General features: G+C 34.0%; 1 protein-coding gene across 3 annotated transcripts in view; it reads right to left on the bottom strand.

The window, feature by feature from the left end:
- The window catches only part of LOC128982079 (DNA helicase MCM8-like), a 149,778-nt gene that overhangs the window by 18,961 nt on the left and 110,826 nt on the right, over positions 1–19,991 (bottom strand). For all 3 annotated transcript variants that reach the window (XM_054401122.1, XM_054401129.1, XM_054401135.1), the window contains 3 exons: positions 17,768–17,928; positions 16,682–16,894; positions 2,561–2,685 (listed from right to left, as the gene is read on the bottom strand). In XM_054401122.1, coding sequence (XP_054257097.1) covers positions 2,561–2,685; positions 16,682–16,894; positions 17,768–17,928 — 499 coding nt within the window. The remainder of the gene's footprint in view (positions 1–2,560; positions 2,686–16,681; positions 16,895–17,767; positions 17,929–19,991) is intronic.

Here is a 19,991-nt window from a genome sequence, read left to right as displayed (position 1 = left end):
ACCACAAAACAATTACCCACACTCACGAAGTATTCGTGCTCACACTATACACAATTTCCAGTAGGTCTGAATAGAAACTCCCTTAAATAAAACGAAAACATCCAATAAAATTCACAGTACACATAATTATAACGTTGGTATCCTGACATCATTAAACGAATCGTCCACACACATCCTTTAAATATCAATTTCACTGCATCAATTGCTAAATAAATAAGTGTAAACAAAGAAAAGTAAAAACAACAACATATAGTTTGTTTTGTAAATAGCTGAGTCAAAAATAAAATAGTATTAATTTGAAAAAAAAACTGATCACATGGTGAAGGAATTTAAAATGTAAACACGCTAGTGACGTAATTAATTCTCTATGTTTATTATCCATTCCGTTGTCCGCTCTAATATCCTTGATAATTAAACCACCCTCATTGAATCAATGTACATCGTAATTCCCCATATTAATTTATTTAAACTATAAAATAGTCAGTGCCTCCAAACATGACCACAACTAAACACATGCCAAACAACTTTTTAGATTTCATAAAAAGATGGTTAGTGTAATTGCAGTATCCTAGGTCAATGATGACGTTGTGTTCAATCTATGTCATTCATCTGTATAGCTTTGGATAAAACCCGTCTGAGGTTGTGGTGGTAATTTAAAATCGTATTCCTGAGGATTCTTGATAACCTTCTTTATGACGTCAATATTTCCGGGCCTAATCCAAACAAAGTTTAAGCATTCAAAAACATTGATTGTAAACAAAACGCCACCAAGATGAATTAAAACATGTATAAATTGTGATTTTCCTACCCTTTCCTAAAACAATTGAGCAGTAAAATAATTTGCATATCCTTTTTTTAAGACTCGTGTACAGAGCCCCGACTAGGACTTGTATACATCGATGGTGTTACTTATCTCTGTGGTCTATTAATCTTACTTATTTCCTATAATCAATAAAAAAATCAGAGTAAATAAAATAACCTCATAGTTCTGTAGAGCATTTTCATATTTAACCAGCTGTTAGTTAAAACAAATTATATTGCTCTAAAACAAATCGAAGATTACAAAGATTGCTTTAAAAAATAATTTGAACATCCTAGTATTTTACTATGTTTATTTAATTAATCTGTCATCCTCGTACAGAAGAATTGTAGTATCAATGATTGGCATTACACATAGTATAAATAAGTCAACCCTAAGTATGTCTTTACATTTTTATCCAAATGCTGAATTTGTGACACAAAAGCTGAATGTTTACAGCTGTTATGTTAAGCAAATTATTTTATGCCAAAAGCTAGTTTAGAATCTTAGCGTCGGCTGCTAGACTTATTAAAAATTAAAACTTAATTTCTAAAAAACTGGGACCCTAAACTAAAATTATGGCTTCGACATTCCCTAGTTCTTAAAATTATCTTTCTTTCAACACAAAAATCATGAAAATCCGTCGAGTGGTTGATTCAGAATCGTGAAATAAAAAAACACTGTTTCGTTTTAATATTATAGATTAGTTAAACAAGTACTTAGGTTTGCTGCATCAGTGAGGGTAAAACAGTTTTTTTTTTTTGTAAAATGTTAATAGTTAGTAAGAAATAAAAACATTTTCCAAATTTGATCAAAATATGTTTTTATAAACAAGCAAACTACTACAAACAGTTTACTTGTTAGTTCTCCATAAGAATAACATGGGAATTTTAAATTTACATTTTTTGGGAATTTTCTCCGTAGCCATTAGGCGCATAATACCGCTTCAATATACCAAATTATTTGTTTTTTTAAGCTCTACAAAATGGTTTGGAAAGAAATTGCTAAATTTTATGTTTTTTGGATCAAAAATAGGAAAACCCAATTTTTACCCCATAAAACACCCTGTAAACCCCTGTTCCCATAGTCCGATCATGCTGGTTCGCGAACTCGTTTGAATAAATGTATGTTTACACGTTTATACCAAATTTCATTCAAATCGGATCATTTTTGCTCAAGTTATCGTGCTAACGGACACACACATAAATATATATATATATATATATATATATATATGAATTTGAACGGATGGTGTTTTTGGCCTCTAGGGACCTCAAAAAGAAAAAAAAAATCGGTCCCGCGTCCAGGTCTTACTATGAGTACTACGGTAATAGCTTATTCCCTTATTAGCTTATATGGGAAATTCGCGAAAAAGATGTAGTCTACTAACACTAGTAATAATATATTTACACTTATATTCTTATTATCTGAAGATGAAATGAAATAACTTTACAATTAAACATTTTTCTAGCCTTATCATAATCAGCTTATTTTTCAATATTTTTGTAATACTTTTGAAAATTAACATCTAGAACAGTTTTGGCAAAAGTGCTTAGCTCTCTTTTACATCAGTATTAGTGTTATGAGAAATACTGTGGAAAAGCCTTTATTATAAAGTATTGGAAGATTGTATGTATATCGTGCACAAAGTTAATGAATAAGTAAATAAAAAATAAAAAATACGCGGCAAAATAATGTAATTGAGTTAAGCCACCTAGGTGACTTACTGAGGCTGTTACAGTGGGAGTGTTGATGTTTTACCTGAGAGGCAGATCACATTCTGGCAGATTGGACTGAGTAGAGCCAGTCACTGATGACCTGTCATGGACTTGCTTCACTCCTGAGTGTAAAGCCATCACATGTTCAGACAACAAGCTGTCAAGTTGCTGAAACACATAAAATCCTGTTAACTGGTTCAACTTATCTTATCTCCCAAATAATAAAAATTTATGTTTCCTAGAGATGTGCGAGCACAGTTTTTTCAGGTTGAGTCGAGTTCGAGTCGAGTAGTTGGCAAAAGATTCAATTCTCGAGTTTGAGTCGAGTTTAAACCAAAAAGATCAAGGTAAGTTTAAGTAGCTCCTTAGGCCTAGAGCATGTAACTCGTAAAACAACCTTGTTACAAGCTGAAGTACGATTTTAAATTAATTAATTATTAGTATTTGTGCAGTAACATATCAATATAATGCATAGAAAATAATATTAAAACAACAACAATAGAGCTCATAAATGAACTTCTACTTCTGTGAAAAATAGCTAGGTGAGCATATATTTATTTATCTAAAAATTAACTACATTAATCCCTATTGATAAGTAATATTGCATAATACTTGGCTAAAATTACTTAATACTTGCATCTATTAGTTATTAAGGTTGCAATTACAATATAAAGTTTAATAGGTATAGAGATTTATTCTAAAACTTGAAATTTTATTCCCTACCTTTTCACCTTTAGTTTTGTAAGTTTATTACCATTATTCTTAGTTGGTGTGGTTTTTGTAACAGTATGCCTACAACATTTCCAATGGTTTGACAGTGTAAAGGAAGAATACATTTTTAAATTAAAGAAAAGAAAATTTTTTAATCTTGTATGTTAATTTTAAACAAACATTCTGTCAATATACTCAAAATGTATGTTAAAAAAAACGTACTTAAATAGGCCTACAAGTAGCCTACCTTACTGTTAAACAAAACAATTGTAGATTGAACATTGTACTGAATAATGTAATAGGCTCATACAATAGTAGTTATAGAAATCAAATGAAACCTAGACTCAGGCCTAACTCACTATAATCAATTGTATTTCATGTACATCATTTTTAGCAGCATTGGCATTGTCAGCATCAAAAGATTGAGGGGGACAAATGTAGGAAGGGGGGGTCCACCAGGGGGCTTGGGGGTGTGGAGCACCTCCCAATAAGGCGGGGGGGTCCGGGCATGGTACTTATCCGGGCTTAATCATTTTTAGCTGCCATTTTGTTATTAATGGTCCGATTTCTATTTTCTTTATATTAATAGTTATGTTTCGTCAATACCTGTAAAATGATACCAAACTCGACTATACTTGCTATTTAAAAATTTTGAGATACCCCCTACCCCCACTACCCCTAGGGGCAAAATTTTCGAAACTGACCATAATTATTGCAGTTCTTCATATCCAAACAAGTTGCTGCAAACCGATTTCAAATATCTCTAATAGTTAAAAAGTTAAAGGGGGTGCAAGTTAATATTCAGCCACCCTCATGGTTATTTGGATTTGAAACGTTTTAGGGCGCCATTTTGTGATTAGTGGGCCAATTATGGTTTTCTTTATGCCAATTTGTATGTTTCGTCAAGACCTGTAAAATGATACAAATCTCGACTATACTTGTCATTTGAAAATGTTGAGCTACCCCCTACCCCCACTACCCCTAAGGGCAAAATTTTCAAAATTGACCATAATTATTGTAGCCCCTTATAGCTAAGAAGGTTGCCACAAACAGATTTCAAATATCTCCCCAGATAGCATGCACGCTTTCTGTAAACATGCGTTTGGTGTGTTTTTCGTTCGTTATTGAAAGTATGCATTGGATGTTTGGCGAAAACTTGTTTTTGCTTCCCGTGAAAGTCTTCTGAAGCTTATTTGCTGTAGTTTGCGGTAACGTTGCCTGTTGCCGCCTAGCGCTACGACCAGTTGCGGGATAAAAGTGAAACGCTTCAAGTAGTTCACGATGGCTCCGCACCTGTTCGTGTAGCGCTATGTGGCAACAGGCATCGTTTCCGCAAACCTGTGGCAAATAAACTCCAGAAGACTTTCACGGGAAACAAAAAACGTCTTTACGCCAAACTTCCAATGCATATTTTCAATAACGATCGAAAAACCCACCAAACGCATGGATGCCGACGGGGATTTTTCTTTTATTTAACGGCTGCCTTTTGTGGAGAGACTAACCATCATTACTGACATTCGACTTTATTAGGCGCAGGATAGGAACAACTTTGGATATACTCATCGTTAAATGGTTGTTTTAGTTTAGAAGTGAAAACATTGTAAAAAAAATAAAATAAACAAATTCTGAATCATGTTTTGTATTTGGATCTTTACTATTTTACTTTCAAATGTATTGAACAAATAGTAAGACAATAGTATTATATATACCGGTACACTCCAATTAAATTAACTGAAGTTAATTTATATAATAAGTAATGGGACGTATTTTTTTAGTTTCGCCACTGAAAAGTGAAGGAGAAATTAGCGCTGCTTTTTTCAATAACTCTCTTAATTATTCCTTATATACAGTACAAGTAAATTGAATATCCACTATTATTGTTACAAAGACTTTTTCAAACTTGGAAGGGTTTCGTGGTTAGCAGAGCACGAACGATTAATTTCTCGGATTCACAGAATCTGGGAGAAACCCCTTTCCTGCCAAGGCTCCTAACGTCATTCTAAGAATGGACTGTGTATTGAGGTCACAGAGGGAACAATGCGCGCCCGTCCTTGTAGAAACGAGAATTAGGCAACCCACCCCAAAGTCGCCAATAATAGGGCCCACTTTCCTTATTCGTAACGTAACTAAGGTTATAACAAAATATATTTAATTTGTGTTATCATTTCGATGTGACCCGTTGCCCTTGCAACGTTTTTTTTTTACTTATTTAAATAATTAAGATATGGTTCAAAATTTAGAAACTGTTTTCCATTAAATTTTCATCAGTATACCTGCTAATTTTTAGAAGCTAATGGTAGAATAATACTGTAGTGGTTTTTAATAATTATGTAGGCTCATATCCGTGAGTTAATTTTTATAGGAATGATTGCATAATGCATTGAGGTAAAATGTAACTGGTTTTAACTTTTAGCAACTTGAAAACAACCTTTTCTTTCTATTCTGTATAGGCCCTACTCCTGCGAAAACAGACGTGTTCGATAATTGAAACCATTACAATCAGCGAAAAAAATTCAAATGTTATATTGTGCTCGTTGATTACAATACGGTACCGATAGCTCTGCTCGGTTGTGGTTAATTGCGTCTAATCGACATTATAAAAGACATTCTCGTGAATGTCAAGTAAAAACTTGAATGTTAGTTGTATTTTATAATTTATGAAAAAACATTTTTACTACAAACCATAGAAATTTGATCCCTGAAATAATAAGAACTCTGTAATGTAAAGTATGCAATTAAAGAAAAATAAGATACACTTTTATATGATTTTGCTCATAACTTTAATCTCAGAATTATTTGTAAACATCGACAGCAGATAATTTTGTAACATACTGTACAAACGAAACCACATTAGTTTCGAAACGGCTCGTGACAGCGATTTTCGCTTTTGCGCCACTATATAATATGTTAAAATGATATGGTCAAATCTATTTATGCCCTTGTAATTTTCCGAACTTAAACTTCATAAGTCAAGTGCTGACAATTTAAGTAACCAATTTAGTTTTTTTCACTCAATTTGGTTTTTTACTCAATTTTAAATCAACAATTTAGTGTTGTTTAGATGATCAAAGATCGAATATAAATATCGATTGCCGTTATTTCATATTTGAACAATCGTTGACTAAACTTAAGGTGTTGGTCTACCTTTAGTGGCCTATTTTTACTGCGAATCCCTGCCAACGAGGTTCACGCATGCCTAAAAGCATCTTATGGTACTACGGTTAAAAGTTACTCTTTTAACGAGCATGCGTAGATTTTGCCCGAAAGAAACGGTTGCAGAAACATTCTCTAAACTAAACAGCCTTTGGTCATTGGGAATGGCAAAACTGAAATTGAACCAGACTGATGGATAAAATTACACCAAACTTGATCGAAGCAACAATCATCAGTTCAAAGGTGAAATTTTCTTAATTCCAAGAATGCCGATAATTTAATCCGAATTACCCGTTGAATTTAAGCGACTAAAATTTTTTCTCGGTGTTTTGCTTGCGCAATCACAATTAATAAGGCACTAATGGTATTACCTCCGGTTTTAATTTCGAAAATGAATGATTTTCACTTGGCAAGCTGTATGTTGCGTGCTCACGTGTTGGGACGCCTAAAACTTATATTCTGTGTTAGAAATCGAATTAAAAAAAATTTTTTTTACCCACTAGCATTAAAGTAAAACAAAATATTCTGCAACTCCAAGAAAACTAGAGTGTACCGCTACCAATAATGATTCTAATTGTTTAATTGTATTCACAGGAATGGGAGTCTTTAGCCATCAACTAGTTTCAGCCTGCCTCTCTGATTTTGTAAATAGAATAACGGACAATCAAAATTCCAATTTTGTGTGATTTTCGTCCCGTTTTCTACCTATGTTTACTAAAAAGCAATACATCACCCCTCCAATTGCCCCAGCATATCTTAGAATACTATTCAAAGAAAACTACTTACGCAGAAGTGAAATTATTACAATATTCACCAATAAGCATCCGGCAGGAACAAAATTTCAAAAGAATCAAAAAACGTTTAAAATATTTCTTAATAAAAATAATTTTTATTCATTACACAAATTTGTAAATAAAAAGAAATATTTGATTTAAATTTTCATTTACTTTTCATAATAGACGTTTGCGTGGATTTATGTATTATTGTCTATGGTTTATAGAGATTTTGACTCTATTTTTGTATGTTATGTATTGAGTAAAGATACCCCCGCTTCAGCAAACCTAAGCTAAGCCAAAGACTAAGCGAATTTCAATTTGTTTCATTACATTTTTACTAAAACGTTTCCATAAATAAGACATATTTATTCCCAATTTAAATAACATTAGATTTAACGAGTGCTTAGGTTTGGTTTGCTGCTACAGGGAAGTCAAAAATGGGTTTTTACCAAAAGTCAATAGTATAAGATTAAATAAAAAATTTGCCTAGTTTTAACAACACAAGGAAAACTACAACAGTTTTACTTTTCTCCATAAGAATAACTTGGGAATTTTAAATTTACACTTTTTTGAATTTTTTCCGTAACCATTAGGCATACAACAATTATACTTCAATATACTATTTCTTTTTTTTTTAAGTTCTACAAAATGGTTCGGAAAGAAATTGCTAAATTTTATGTTTTTAGGGTCAAAAAAGGGAAAATCCCATTTGCGATAATCATCTGTTAAAAGAATACGTCATCTATAAAATTTCGAACAGCTGTTTGGATCAAGATTCTTGTTTCTAGCTGTCACTGATATGTTTAAACATTTAAAATGTTGTTTACTATTACATTACAGTACTGTGTAACCATTTCCGATCACGTTTGTATTCATATCCAAAACCAAGTGGGATTGATAACCGCGTGGCTTATATAACGGATTTGATTGATCGCAATATCATAATAAGTAGCTGCAAATTAAATTAAATATCTAGCCATCATCCAGGTCGGGAACCGGAGATTCTGTGTGTATCAAGTTGTACATGAGTTTTGATAACCGGGATCAGTGTTGTACAGGACTGGGAAACTTACATTTTTTTAATCATCGGTGCCAAAAACCTACAATCGATGCTTCCACTCATTAACGACATTTGAACATGTTTGATCAAGATTCGTCTAAACTTGATCATTTTGGTTCAAAGTAGACCAAATTTGATCAAGTTTGGTCAGCATATTAGAACAAGAATAATTTCTTGATCAAATGTTGACTTAGTTGACGAACTAACTAGTTGTTCAGGATTGATCAAAATTGAAGAATTTGGTCAGAGCTTGATCGAATATCACTCTGTAGTACAATGACAGTGTTTTAAGTCATTATAGCTTAAAGACTGATCAACTTTGATAAAAAGTGATCTCCACTCCACCCATGAGACTGGCACGGGCGGGGGTGAATAGTGTCTAGTCTAGTGTGTGTGTGTGTGTGTGTGTGTAGAGGACTAGAGAGGTCAGTCTTGCACCAGCGTCCAAACGTCTCTGTTGTGCATCACTCGGGCGTTCTTCATGTTAAAAAAAATTGTTATTCAAGTTGTTTATATTATTCTTTGAAACATTAATTTCATTTTTACCGAAACATCAGCGTTATTAACAGCATAGTCTTTTCAATAAGGTAATTACTCAGGGGAGGTATAGAAGAGGCTACGATGACAGCTGTGGGCTTCTTATTAGCTGAGGGAACGACATTACCGTAACAAAACGGTCGGTAGCCAACGGCCTCGGTGGTCTAATGGTTAGCGTGCCGGGCTGATATTCTGTAGGTCCCGGGTTCGAATCCTGCTGGTAGCATTAACTTTTTGTCCAAGATTTTTTATTATCAGCAAGTTTGGTTGGTTTGGTTCGGTTTTTACAGTTTAATTTTATTATTAAGTCATTATAAAATTTTAATTGAGCAAATTCTAGTTTTATTTAATAAACAGAATTATTTTTCCGATTACTAAACTTTTGTTATAATATTTCTTTATCAGCAAGTTTGGTTAGTTCGGTTAGGTTATGATAGTTTAATTTTATATTTAAAAAATAATAAAATTGAATTTGAGACATTTATAATTTTATTTTATGAACAGAACTATTTTTGCGATTAGTAAACCTTCATTGCCAAAGTGCTCTCTTCTACAGCGCTGTTCACGGAGGAATTTTGAACTAAATGCCTCATTCGTACCTCCCCTAAGTTAGACCCTTTCAATAAGGAGTATTTTCTTAGTGTGCATTATTACTGACATTAAAGCTTCATCAATATAACTCAAGCTCAATTACATAAATATATTTTCATGGTGCGTCTACAGTGCATACAGTGCATTCAGTTAAATTTGGTTCTTTCGTCATTGGATCGCGCATACAGCGGATAAGTGTTAAGTGTGAATACAGTGACCAGTTTTTGATCTGAAATCGGACTCGTCGACACGGAGAAAGCTGCTATAGGGATGCCTGTTTTATTGCCTTTCAGTCAACCAACCCTCTTCAAGTCCACTGCCTTTGTCCATCCACTGCGTCAACTCTGAAGGAGGCCAAACTTTGTCGATCGGAGGCGACGTGTCAGGAGTGACCACTGACCACAACCCCTGGCTTCCCGAGCGCAGCCTACAGGATCAGAGCCACAACAATTTATGGGGGTAAGTGACCTCCTCTAGCTTTCGACCCGAGCTCAAATTTAACGATCGAGTAGCGAGGGTTAAAAAGACACATTTTCCCCGCGTGATAAACTATATATTTTTCGTCATATTGCACCAATGTTTGAGCAAACTGTTACAAAACTGAAATACTGTAGTTTTCATTTTAAGATAACCTCTCAAAACTAATTCTAGCTTGTTTTCAGTTTAATTTGCTAATTGAAACCAACAGCTGTTTCAATCATCTTGCCTATTGCTATTACGATTGTGTTGTACATTATATTATCGATATGTTGAACTATTTACAAAAAGGCAACAATTACTGTAACTGCAATCGGTTAAAAAATCGATACACACTTTCGATACATGCAGATGCAATAGTTTACAATAGAAATGCACATCTGAGTTGACAACAACCGCTGATATTTACTCCATTGGGGGCTAAAACCGATAGGGAGTAAAAATGCTACTTTATACCAGCAACGCATGCGTTAAAAACAGGTGTTTTGCTGCAGTATGACGAAAAATAATTGTACGGATTCCCCTTTATTTTTATTGGCCTAATTAGATTATTATAACTGTCTACTAAAGAGACATTCATTTAAAGATTGCAATATAAATTAAGCTAGGCCCTACTCGTTTTTATGCCTTGAATGGACCAATAAAACATAAATAAACTGATCCTTGAGATAGAACCCAGCCCTCAAAATTTGGCGTGAATATGATGCATAAAATGTGGAATCATTTTATACAGTATAGAGATTTGTATTCAACTAATTGCTTTTGTTTTAAACTTGACCCATTATCTTTCTCTATTCAGCAATTTTAAAATGTTTACTAGCTCGTTTTCTTGTACGGTACAAATTTTGCAATCAATTTTAAACAATCTTCCTGTTCCTGATGAGCTAGAGAGTTGAAACTTGAAACATAGCTCACAAATGGATAACAATGCAATGATAAGGGTGTGTTTTGCGCATCGATCTCTATTATTAGAGATCGATGGTTTTGCGTAGCATGTGTAATCTTTGGCATCATATTCAATGATTTTATTTTCATATTTCCCTTGGACTACGCCACATGGGCCACCGAATTTTGAATGTTTAAATTTTGGAAGAATGTAAATATATCAATTTAAGTAAGCTGTAAATAGATTCATTTGACAGTTTGTTTAAAGAGTAGAGGTTGAGAGGTAAAGTTTCTGCTGCCGGAAGATTCTAAAGTCTATGACTATGAGAATAGCAAAAACATCGAATTAGAGTTGAAGGGGTTGGTTATGTATTGGCCTTATAAAATAGATTCAATATATTTACATTAAAAACTAGAAAGTAGAAAATAATTTTAGGCCAGAATAAAAAAAAAAAACTTTTTAAAATGCCACGTTTTCAAACGAACTAAAAAGTGTAGCAAATAATTTATAAATATGTGGAGAGAAGTACTTGTAACGTTTAAAACGAAAAACGCGGGTGCATGCAGTAGATAATAAAAGTTCAATAGCTATTTATTTGTAGTTTAAGATAATTGTAAATTAGATATTATTGCATGCGTCCAGCATTTTTAGTTTTAAATCTTACAAGTATTTATTATCTCCACATACTTATAAATTATTTTTAACTTCTTCATTCGCTTAAAAAAGTGGTATTTAAAATAGTTTTCTATTTATAAATTATTTAGTGAAATATCTGTAGTTTATAAACAAAGAATAATTGGTCCTCTTCTGTTCAAGGGAAACGTACATTATAATCGATGATTTATTTTCGATACAGGCTATTGATTTTTTTTTATTCCATGATATATATAGATATTGACAAATTGAAAAATATTAGCGGACAACTACGATAAAAAATATTGTTTAGTATCAACAAACATTAAAAAATGTTGGAATAAAACTGTTCTAAACTATCCTAACTTATCAAAACTTGCTGTAAAATTTCAAAATTCCGTTTGATAGGTAACCTATTCCATTTCTCACATGCCTTTATCTTATTAAATGGAATTTTTAAATGGTAACTTAAACTTAGCCTACAGCAATAGTATGTTGGGTTAGTTTGAAATATAGTTTCATTTTTTAATTCAAATACAGTAAGCAGTTCTCAATTCGTAGTTTAAATGCGTTTGAATAAATCAAACAGAAGCGAAGGAATATGGATAGTAAAGGAAGCCCAAAATATCGATAAATCGTAAAGTAATCATCGATAACCATGAATGTTCTCTTTAAAAGGAAAGTACCCAAAAACGTGACTGCAGATAGACATACATTACATTATATAACTTATGCCTATGTTAAGGTTTTTTTTTGTTAATATGTTTCCAACGTGGCACCTCATAAGGTCAGTTAAATTCTCATGACTTTCTTTTTAATTTTCTCACGTAATAAGATTTTTGTTGGCAGTTTTGATAAAATACAACATATTTTTGAGCCAGAAAAGTTAAAACTTTTGAACATTACAGTATTTTATTGTAATTGTTGTATTGCTGTTTCAGGGAATCAAAGCTAGCACTGGAGGATAAACATTGCCCTTGTGAGCACCCTTGGCTGTACAAACACCTTAGCAATTAATATTTTACTATGGTTGATTTTTATAATTTATTCTTTATTGAAGTTCCCCAAAATATATTTATTTAAAAAAAATCTGTGAATTTATTGCCTGTCCAACATATTCAGAGTTTTTTCACAAACATTTTTGATTGTAATAATGGTCATATATCCATCAGTCAGTATGCACGATCTTTGACATATTTTTACATACTTTTTAAGATGAATTTTACTCATGCATATTTGCAGTATTATGAAAATCACACCAAATTTTAAATTGTAACTTCAGAACAGTTAAATTTTCTCTGTGTTGTGAAAAAACCTAAATAAACCCCGTACATTTTTGTTTACAATAATACATTTTATGTTTTTCTATACACAATCTTTTTAATGTAATGTGAAGTTTTTAGTTCTTTGACTGCCCTTATAAATAGTGGCATACCAAGTAAAAACACTCTACTAAAATGGTTTTTACAACTAATAACCAACGATTTTAGTACCCATATTTATACAAACTTGTATTGTATTTTAAGAGTAAACAGCTCCAAGTATACACTCTTAGCTCAACCTCCGTATTAATTTTCTCTGTTTTATAATTGTATTCTACATGTTATCTTGTTAAGACTATTTTGAGAAGAAATTATAGCTTTTGAATTCTTAAATAAACTTTTTATGATAAAGGAATGCTTATTTTAATATTTTCTGCTGTCTTAAACAAATTTTGGCTTATGTAAAATGTATTTTTTCTTTTAATATAATAATAAAATAATTAATAAGATACTAGTCAATAACTTTTGAAAACTAAATTTTTGCTATTACATTTATAGAAAAAAATTATGATGTTTAAATTTAGCTAAGGTTGAAGATATTTGATACACTCACAAGAAGAATTTTTTGCTAAATTCAACAATGAGATTTAGTGCACATTGGTATCAGTTAGCAAATCAGCTACAAAGATTTCCTGTAATTATCTAACAAACATTCTTTTCATATTTATATTCAACATTCAGTGCACATTTACAGTAAATTATCTTTGCAATTCATCTTCGTACACGTCATTGAAAGCAAATGCGAAGCAGAAGGATTCCCTGTAAATGTTTGACTAACATTATTTTCTAATCTGAGAAATAAACCCAGAGCATAATTGCAGCAAGTACTCTTTGCAAGTCATGTACAAAGATTACTTGCAAGTGTTTTACAAGCATTCTTTGCTAACTCGAGAAAAACATGCAGTGTGTCATTGCAGCAAGATTTCTTTGAAAGTGATCTGCATTCATTCCCTGCACGTGTTTTACAAGCATTCATTGCTAGCTTGAGTAAAACATTCAGTGCATGTTTGCAGCAAGATATCTTTGCAAGTCATCTGCATTCATTCAATGCAAGTGTTTAACAAGCATTCTTTGGTAGCCTGATAAAAACATCCATTGTATGTTTGCAGCACGGTATCTTTGCAAGTCATCTGCAATCATTCCCTGCAAGTGGTTCGCAACTATTCCTTGCAACCTTGCTTCAAACACACGGTGAAACTTTCCAGAAAGTCTGAGATGGGGTTACTTTTATACTTGCAGCAAACGTGTTACAAATTAAAATGTTTGCAATGCATAGTTGCTGCAACCATCTTGGGTTGCCTCTGAAAGTTTATTATGAACTAACTTAAAGCTTTCTCTGCTATCTGGGTCAAATGGTTGAAAAGTTAAGGGGGAGTGCAAGTTACTTTTCAGCCACCCTGTATATCTGCTGTGCCAACTTTCCAAGAACCTCCCGGTTCACCTGTTATTTGTCTTTGTCATGAGCAAGTAGACATTTTAAATATCAAACTATGACGAACTTGCATTCATGAATTTCAAAACATAGGCCTACTGTAGACTACAAAGCCATATCTCCCAAAAGCCGTATGGTGACTTTATAAAGCCATTTGTAACGGCTAGAACTGTGCCCAATTGTCCCAAAACCTTCCATTTCACCTGTTATATGCCATGCAAGCAAGTAGATAATTTGACAATAAACAGTTCTATTTTAACAAGTATCAAGTTCAAGTATCAACTCTTCCAAAAAGTATCAACTAACCTAAAAGAACTATAACCGATACTGATACTACCGACAGGTACAGCACACGAGGATAAAAAGGTTAACGTAGGTCTACATCTAAATCACATGTGGTTCATATGTGTTCTAAATCATATATGGTTGATACTACATCTAAATGTAGTATCAACCACTGCCGACTGACGATGACGGAACGGACTGAAATGAAAGTCTGAGTCTGACTGAAACGCGAGAAGACATTCAAGACAAGCGTCTAGGCATCCAGTGCAACTCGAGGATCGTGGATCGGATTACCCCTCCACCACCGCACCATGCCGTACGCTTCCGAATCACACAGCGAAGCGAGCACCTTGCTTGTTGGCAGCGATCGATCGGGTGAACACGCATTCTGTATGATTTTTAAAATTTGGGATGGGGGACAAAACTGACTTTTCAAATATTGGGGGCGACGCGTCCCCCATGTCCCCTATGGAGGCGACGCCCGTGTTTAGCAGTGCTCCTATTGTCTTTATGAATGATTTTTAATTTGTGAGTTATCTAATGTTTTACAAGTTTACAGAATAATTATTTTCAACCACGGGAACATCAATTTATAATTATTCAACTTTAACAGATGCGTTATTAAGGTCAATGACCCATGATCATGATTGGGCAATGTTGTATTTTGATGCAAGAATGTAAATCACGGTATTAACTCTAATTGGAATAATATTTCTCCTGGTCCCTTGCAGATTGTATTATCAATGCTAAATAATTGTGGTCAATTCAAATTATATTTTTGCACACCCCTAGTCAGTAGTAGACGTGGCTTGGTCGAGTGAGCAAAGTATTTTTGCTGTCAAGATCTACAACAAATCGAGATCATAAGCAAGGAAGAGAAATATTTCCTCACACAGAAGCGGGAGGAGGATGAAATTTTCTCTCGGGGCCCATAGTGTGTCACATACAAACTTCCGGCCTGTCTAAGACCCACTATACAATCAAGGAAACATTAGAGATGTGCGAGTACTCGAGATTTCGAGTTCGAGTCAAGTACGGCCTTGAAACTCGAGCTTATCTTTGAACTCGGCAGTTTCGAGTCGAGTTTGGTTTAAAATTGTAAAAAATCAATATTTGTTAAAATGTAACTTGTGTTTACATAATATGCTTTATAATTTGTATTACTGTAGATTCTACAGTAATACAAATATTTCTACAGTGTAGAAATAAGCAAGAGGTAGCTGTCCTAACCTATTTTTATAGCTGTCACAACATAATAGGTCAACTCAAAGCAGTCGCCGGCGACTGACTGGCAATGGCATAATCTGGACTTGACACAGAATGACATGATCGGTAGTGATTTTGTTTTAAAGCACTGTTTCACAATAGAAAATTCCATTCCACTACTGAACTGTTACGTAAGCAATAAATCTATGTTGAAAAAATCTATGTCTGAATAGAAAAACTAGAAAGGCAAATCATTAGAAGGGAGGGAGGGGTTGTGCAAAAGGAGCGGGCACTGGGCATGGCAACGGCAACAGCATGGCACCAGTTGAGTAGGGTAGTTTGGGGGGAAAGAAGGGGAGGGTGAGACCTTGGAGCTATATTTAGACTAGACTTTCACTACTTCCCAAATGGCTGGGTAGGGGCAGGGCGATTACAATAGCAGGTTTTTTCCTTGCCTCGTTTGACTTTTGTCTTGGTCGGTATTCACGGTATTGGTCGGCCTTTTACAGTTGTGACTCACCCTCAACCGGCGCCGTATCACGTGTGTTGTTACCGTTGTCTGGTCGACCAATATTAAATGTTTTGTATTTCTGTGTGTCATGTGTTTTGTTGTCTATTTATTATTAAACTCTTGACGAACTCCACTGCGAGAAATATGAAGACTACTTGACATTCTTCTGACCTGATGATGGGCTCCATTCGAAGCATGAAACAGCTGTAGTCTTACTAACTACAAAGGATCGTTTTGACAGTAACAAGGTAACTTAAACCACTATATAGTTAATTCAGACAATCCAGAGGCCATTCCATCACAAAATAAATTTTTTCAGAACCCAGCGTACATTGAGGGTACAGACTAGGTTTCGAAAACGATTTTGTAAATTAATTAACAACTCAAAATTTGTGGCTTAGAAATAGAATATTAACTACAAAAATGCTACCAAATATTTCAGATAACCCCTCAGAAAGTCATATCACAGCCAGTCAAATTATGTTGGGGTCTAATTTAGAATCAAGAAACATTCTTGAGTTTAATAAAATAATCATATTTTTTTGGATAAATGAAAGCTGAAAGGTGATAGGTTTGTGACTGACCTCATTAGGCCTGTCCAACAGGATGAAGACAAGGTCGAAGCGTGACAATAGAGGCTGACCCATACGTAGGTTCTCTGACACAGTCTTGGCTCTGTTGTAATGGCCACTGGCAGGGTTGGCTGCGGCTAGGATGGCAGTGCGAGCTGGCAGTGAGCAAACCACCCCTGCCTTGGCGATGCTGATCACTTGCTGCTCCATGGCTTCCAGTAATGCCTACACACACACAACATATACAGTATTACTTGCAGTAATATAGTACAAGACTTTCTCTTTACTAACTTATATAGCATAGTAATAGTAATTATTCTGAAAAAATATAATGGATACAGTAGACTCCCTCTTATCCGGACACCTTTTAACCAGACATCGGTTTAACCGGACTACACTCGGCGGAAATGACATCTCTTTAACCAGAAAATATTTATCAGCACATCAGTTTAACCGGACTAGATCTGCAGGAAGTGGGCGGTACTGAAACGACTGTTCTCGTGGGAAAGATTTGAGACCAGTGATCACATGTCTAGATACAATGCTCTCCTAAATTTTAAGTCAAATACTGTATACAGTATGCATTTAAACGGTCCGTTTTAATGAGTTTTGGGGGATGTCGGTTTAACCGGAAAACCCTTTATCCGGACTGGCCTCGATTCCGAGGAGTCCAGATAAGAGGGAGTCTACTGTAATAGAATGTTAAAAATAAATCTTATGCACCTGTTATTACCTGTTTCAATTTTAATGACATCTCTCTGATAACTCTAATTATGTTTTTTTTTGTAAACAAACAAACTAAAAACACAGTTTACATTAAATGTCACCCTGTTTTATGTTTTTTACTCAAACTGTATGCGTGTAGTGAGCAGTTTGGAGCTGCAGCAATGTCATCTCAGGCATTATCCTCATTTATATTTTGGCTTTTTTTTACCATTCTGTCAATGCATACTGTACTATCAACTAACAGGGGCTAACTGAGACAACATACTGAGATTGCAATTTTTATCCTTCTCCTCCACTTGGCAGTCTATTACAAAGGCTTTAATTTATCAAAAACCCACATAAATAAGAAGTTCAACCTAAGATAATATTTACTTGATGCTGAACGGACATCTTGTCAAACTCATCGATGCAGCAGCAGCCTTGGTCAGCCAATACCAGAGCACCAGCCTCCAGGGCAAAGTCTCCCCCTCCCTCTCTGGTCAATGTAACAGTCAGACCTGATGCTGTGCTGGTGTTGCCACAGACATAAACTCCTGCACACATTTAATAACCAATTATTTTAAAACTTACAAGTGATTTTGTTAACTTAGTGGATAGACTAAACCCATGTGATATAATCTATTTACTTATTTAATACGCAAGCAGGTTTTTTGTGACAATTACTCCTCCGAAACTACTGAACCGATTGACATGTTTTTGGTGTCATTGGAAAGAGCGTAACGTGAAGTTGTGCAGGAAACTTTCTTTTTATGGAAATAATTTGAGGGTGAGACCCTGTGGCCCTTTAAAGTTTCGTATTTCTCCATAAGATTAACATGGGAATCAAAAATTGTTATGAAACTCCAGCTGTTGACAGAAATTAAAAGTGAGTAGAAGAACATGTGTTAATTGTAAACAGTCAATAAGTTTTCTACAAACATTTACTGACTTGGTTGAAATGAAATATTTACTATTTGAATTTGGGTTGGCGTAAATATTACAATGGGAAAAAGTGAGAGAGCCTAGATAAAATTATATAACCTGTTATGTACATCTTGAGTATTTCAATAATCTTTGAGTCAAATCTTTTTATTTCATCAAAAATTATGTCTTTTATTCGTTTTAAAATAACACCTGTAATACTTAGCAATTGCTCGAATTCGAGCAACAGGGACACTAGTCTTACTAATATTATAAATTTGAAAGTTTGTGTGTTTGTTTTTTTGTTTTAAGTTCAGTCACGCGACTCACACAATAACTACTGGCCGAATTGGTCTGAAATTTGGCATGATAATAGCTAACATTCCCCATTAACATATAGGTCTATTCATATCTCAAAATTCCTTTTGGGCTCCGCCCCAGTGGCTCTGCAGTTCCCCATGTTAACCTTATGAGTATTCATATTTAAAAGGAGTTAAAGAATTTAGTCAGCTGGTCAACTTTACAAGTTTGTTCCATAAATATGCAATAGCATTAAAAAGTTATAATGTTTCCCAACAGGGTGCAGCACTATTATTATTTTGTTCTTGCATTATGGCAACAGCTTAATTGAACCAAGCAGCCAAAAAAATTGTGATTCACAATGAGAACTGTCACAGTAGGATTGTTGAAACTGTGTCCTCTCCCATATGCAATCGCAAAGCTTGCGTATAACAGCAAGAAGCATTTTATACTTATATCCCAACCCCGTACGAAGGATCTCTGCTAGTATAAATATATACCTAATTTTCTCTATTAATATTTTAATCTCTCCCACATACCGAAACTGTCCAGGCAAAAAATGCTGAAAGAGGTATGTGTTGTTTGGAACACAATTTCCGACTTAGTAACTTTGTTTTTGGTATAGTTAGGAGATGAACATATCAACAGTCCCTGCCTGTAGCCTTTGAGCTCTGGAGAACAGGGGGCATGAAGGTATCATTTTACGGGTTTTTTATTCTTAAATCTAGGAAACCATGTGTCCTAGCGTAATTATTGTTTGGTAAAAAATTAAAGCTTGTTAGATTTACAACAAGTTTTGTACTCTAACATTTTTTTATATCTTTAAGTTTTTGAGTTACTCACCATCAAAAAGGTTGTAAATTTAGAAAAATTATATACTTACCAAAAAAATAAATGCCGGGCATAGGGTTTTAGAAAATAAAATTCCCTTTAATAATATATATACTACTTTACTAGTTTACACTTTTCCATTGTAGCCCCGCTAACAAGATTCTTCACATTTGATGATCTAAACTAAACTGTCAATGTAGTATACTATATATGAATAGGTATTAGGTAACATAAATATATAAATAACATGGTTAAATTAGTTAACATAAAACATTACTTTAGTAAGTACCTGTAGTGCCTGACGACTACTTACCTGTATATAAATCTTTATTTTAACAGATGATATTTATTTGTTTACTAATTCATTCAATTATTATTGTTCACTTAAACTTTTTACTAAATACACGTATTTTTACTCTTGTCTAGCATTTGTGAGTTCACAACTTCAATTGGTGACCCCGACGCGATCCGAAATGTCAAACGGAGAACAATCAGTACACAGAATTCAAGTCAAGATCCCTCCTTTCTGGCACTCAGATCCAGAATTGTGGTTTGCACAAATCGA

Source organism: Macrosteles quadrilineatus, unplaced genomic scaffold, assembly GCF_028750875.1.
Source record: "Macrosteles quadrilineatus isolate MER2022 unplaced genomic scaffold, UCM_ALF_1.0 Scaffold_1__1_contigs__length_201487025, whole genome shotgun sequence".
NCBI classification, from domain to species: domain Eukaryota; kingdom Metazoa; phylum Arthropoda; class Insecta; order Hemiptera; family Cicadellidae; genus Macrosteles; species Macrosteles quadrilineatus.
This window is presented reverse-complemented; position numbering and strand designations above follow the sequence as displayed.